This window comes from Eimeria mitis, genomic scaffold, assembly GCF_000499745.2.
Source record: "Eimeria mitis Houghton genomic scaffold, Emh_scaff1618, whole genome shotgun sequence".
NCBI classification, from domain to species: Eukaryota; Apicomplexa; class Conoidasida; order Eucoccidiorida; family Eimeriidae; genus Eimeria; species Eimeria mitis.
In genome coordinates, this window is record NW_013569932.1 from 1 (window position 1) to 4,165 (window position 4,165).

The following is a 4,165-nucleotide window of genomic DNA, read 5'->3' on the forward strand; positions in this document are numbered from 1 at the left end:
AGTCCCAAGGCCTCTACGGATCCCTAATGTTGGGCTTCAGATCTTTCTCTTCAAGCGTTCGTCTGGTTAGCTAAGCCTAATGATACTTCGAAATGTCCAGGCTTGTCTGAGTGAAGCACAGAGATAGAGAGCAGAAGGCCGCTCACAGCGAGCGGGCACACTCACACTACTTGTCTTGGAGGGGACATGCCCCAGAACGAAAGACTAGGCGTAGGTATATTGTTCTTATATACGCTATGGCCCTCTGGAGGCCGTAGGACTCACATACCAAGGGAGTTAAACTCACTTTGTCCTAGCATAGTAGATGGCCAGGTATAAGGAAGCGTATCCAGTCCGCCGCTGCATGCGCCTAGGTCCTGTCCATCTGCCTAGCCTGGTAGCTGAGGCAGTAGGACGCGCTACCATTATAATTTCATATAAATAGGGAATACCAACGAACGAAATCTTGCTCCTCAGCTCTCATCAGTGAGGAGGGAGCCCGTCCCGACGGAATACATGCCAATGCTGGCGCACAGGGGAGTCGTCCGTAAGTAGTGAGGGGACGAGGGAGAGCTACATATCGATAGCGGTGCGTGTAGATCGCAAATGCCTGGTGGAGACAGAAGGCCTACACCAGCTACGAAGCTGCGTCTCTAGCAGGACTGCACGTGCTTGCTGGTGCATCCCAGTATTGCCGTTGCGGCCCGGAACGATACGGAGAACAGGCTGCGTCCTTGGAGGCCAGGCTGGTTCTTTTTGTACCGCAATTGCGGTAGTAATCTTCCCACTGGGTCTTGGTAACTTAGGCTTGGCCTCTATCTCGTAGAAGGCCGTAATGAGTGAGAACTCGCCCAACACTTCGGGGGCGAGTGAACTCGCGGATCCCCATGAAGATCAGAGCCAGCCTGAAACTGACGAACCCTTCCAAGGCGAAAGCCCCCCCGCAGCGGCTGTGAATAGTGGCGAACTGCCGAGCAGAGGGGGCAGTAGTTCCTCTATCACAGAAGACCATCATGGCAAACCCTCACCTGTCGTTCCTCCTCTCGAAGGGTTATCCGCCTTAGATGCGGACAGACCAGGCCGAGCAGAAGCAGTTGAGCTTCGCGCGGTGGAAGAGCTAGAAATGCCGCAACCTCGATCGGAAGACCTGTTTGAATGGGAAAAAGTACCTTGTGAGACTCCATATTACCTCCAAGGTAAGGATGAGAATGAATACGCGTTTATGGATTCCTGTAAAATACCTACTGCTCGCTAGTAAAGCGCTGCGTTCTCCAGGTTAGGCTTTCTGTTCATGTTTCAGCTGCTGTTGCGGCCACCGCGTTATCATCTTCCAGCGTTGTCGCTCTTTGCCGTTCACTTGCTTAGGAGATGCGTCATTCGAAACGCCAGAAAAGCAAGCGGAACGTCAAGCGCTCAAGACGCACCAAGAAGTGGTGGCGGCTTTGGAGGATACATGGTCTTACTTTGCAAAGGATAGCCAAAATCGCGTCTCCAAGGAAGAGTACGCTCGGGTACGGGGATTCTCGACCTTGCCTGCTGCGTGCAACTTGTGCTGCGANTCTCCAAGGAAGAGTACGCTCGGGTACGGGGATTCTCGACCTTGCCTGCTGCGTGCAACTTGTGCTGCGACGAGTCCTACACCGTAACACTAGGCTGTAGAGTTTAAAGTTTTAAGACTTTGGAGCACATTCATTTGGTTTTGCCTGCCTTCGTGCACCCGAATATAGAGCTGGCCTAGCAATAAGATATGATGGCTGCTGTGCCTCTTCGTAAAACAGACCTATGCTCATGTTGGGTTCAATTGAAGGTTTTGCTCCGTATCTGCCTCGTGCTGGTACCTCAACTGAGAGGCCGCGAAGTAGTGGATTTGATAGAGGAAGAATGGCGACAGGACTCTAAGGGCGAAGAAGGTCTTAGCCGTTCCGCATTTTTTGAGTCTTTTTTTCAACTGGCGGACATATGGACCCCAGGCATAGACGGTTCTGTCTACGCAGAGTTCCTCAAGCGGCTTTTCCGAAGAATTACTGTTAAGAGGGCCCGCGCCAAAACTGGTGCAAGAATGACAAAAATTAAACCTAANTTTTCCGAAGAATTACTGTTAAGAGGGCCCGCGCCAAAACTGGTGCAAGAATGACAAAAATTAAACCTAAAATCGTCGTCAAGGTCATGAACAAAGACCTGAAGGTCAGAGGGTAGCTCTGGATATCTTTAGTTGCAGCAAAGTGTGACCACGCCATCGCTAGCACCTCAGTATACCCATTATAGGATACAAAGGCAAACGTGTAGCGGATTGGAGCTGTGGCGCGTGTGTTCGTGTGCTAACATGTATTTAGAAGCCCGACAGTGAGCAGCAAGAGCAAGAAGACGCTCAGCAAGTAGATCTGATTGTGAATCCTGATGGCGACGCGAGGTGTGTAGCTGAATGGAGCAAAGCAGAACACGATGCAGTCGAGGCACTATTGGTTGCTCATATGAGCGGCGAAAAGGCACCCGTTGAGAGTCTTGAACTCCACGAGGAGGTGCTCCATGACTGCACGGAGGTATCACAAGATGAACCGATGACAACCGAATGGGCGGACTACTCGAACATAGCGCCGCTGGGGGCTGCCTCTCGGGCATTTCTGGAGAGTGTTTTCTCAAAATCTATCTCAGCGGTCCTAAAGGAAAGGAGAAATCAAGAGGAACCGATCGAGCGCCAGAGCTCCACGACCCCAGAACCTCCCGCTGAGGAAGAACAGGAAACGCCGCAGCCTGTTGCGCAAGAAACTACAGAGCCAACAACTCCACAACCGACGCCTCCACGTGCTCGCCGACACTTCGCAGATTATCAAANGATCGAGCGCCAGAGCTCCACAACCCCAGAACCTCCCGCTGAGGAAGAACAGGAAACGCCGCAGCCTGTTCCGCAAGAAACTACAGAGCCAACAACTCCACAACCGACGCCTCCACGTGCTCGCCGGCACTTCGCAGATTATCAAAGCAAAAGCGATCTGCCCCTTCGAATATCCGGAGTTTCCGAGGATGAGCTCAGGCAATTCAATTCCATTGGGCTACCAGTGCAGATGGAGGGTATGAAGAAATTAGTTCGTCTCAAGGGAGCTCCTCCAGCGCTAGAAAAACAAGTGGATGAACCAGAAATAACGAAAAGCGAGGCAGTGCAAGAAAGTGAATCTGAACCGGAACCGCAGAAAGGGGTGTGTCAACTGGATGATGCTCAAGTTGTGCTGCTGCAAGATCTGGCATCCGTTGAGGGGAATGACCTGAGCCTGGAGGACCTCAAGAATGCACTATCATCAGACAAGAGTGAACAAACACCGGTCCCTACGCCTCCTGGAGAGCCAGACCCGGAACCTGAGCCCACACCCCCTCCAGAGCAGGAAACTGCGGCAGAGCCAGAGCCGAGCCCGGAGCCTGAGCCGGAGGTGGAGATAGAGCCGCAACCGGAGCCGCATGAAGAGTTAGAGCCGGAGCCCGAGCCGGAGCCAGAGCCAGAGCCAGAGCCGGAGCCAGAGGCAGAGCCCGAGCCAGAAGAACCCGCTCAAGATGGAGGCCAAGAGGGAGAGAATACAGAGGAACCTGCTCCAGACCCAGAAACCGAAGAGGCAACACCAAAGGAAGAGGCCGCTGACGATGAATCAGCTGCTCAAGGAGAAGACGCGAAGCAACCTTCACCAAAGCCAGCGCGGCGGCGGCCAGAGAACTTCAAGACACGGGTATTCTACAGTCTGTGCGAAGAATCACTGAAACGGACAAACGCAAAGACATTCCGACGATCAATCATGATAAAGGGAGTAGGCTCCGTTGTTGCTAGGCGTCGCTCCGACTTCAATGCAGCTCTCCTGCACCTTAGTAAGTGAACGATGCCGGCACATTCCCCTGCGTCGAACTTTGGCTATGGTCTCAGCTTACGTGCAATTGCTGGAAATACGATGCATCTATACAGCAACAGAAAACTCTGCATAATGCAGCTACACAGTGCAACGGACCTGCTCCCCGTTGAACATACTAATTTCATTCCTTCAGGGGAGGGTGCTGGTGATGAAAAGGAACCTATAACGGAAGATGCCTCTGTACCCATTGAACTGAATCAGGAGACGGATCGTGAGCCAACACTTCTTATAAGCGAAATTCTTATTGAGCAGACTTGTGTATCCTCCCACGCGCATGTTTCTTATAGAGGACTATG

General features: G+C 52.4%; 2 protein-coding genes across 2 annotated transcripts in view; both read left to right on the forward strand.

The window, feature by feature from the left end:
* Positions 1 to 814: 814 nt before the first annotated feature.
* EMH_0040600 (uncharacterized protein) lies at positions 815 to 2,113 on the forward strand (the record flags this gene model as incomplete). Its single annotated transcript, XM_013495521.1, is given in 4 exon segments — positions 815 to 1,175; positions 1,345 to 1,490; positions 1,787 to 2,056; positions 2,060 to 2,113. Coding segments are annotated over 4 exon segments (831 nt in total).
* A 32-nt stretch (positions 2,114 to 2,145) lies between these two features.
* Positions 2,146 to 4,165, forward strand: part of EMH_0040610 (uncharacterized protein) — a gene marked incomplete at both ends in the record, with an annotated part of 8,532 nt that continues 6,512 nt past the window's right edge. The window contains 4 exon segments of the mRNA XM_013495522.1: positions 2,146 to 2,163; positions 2,313 to 2,809; positions 2,813 to 3,828; positions 4,003 to 4,080. Coding sequence (XP_013350976.1) covers positions 2,146 to 2,163; positions 2,313 to 2,809; positions 2,813 to 3,828; positions 4,003 to 4,080 — 1,609 coding nt within the window.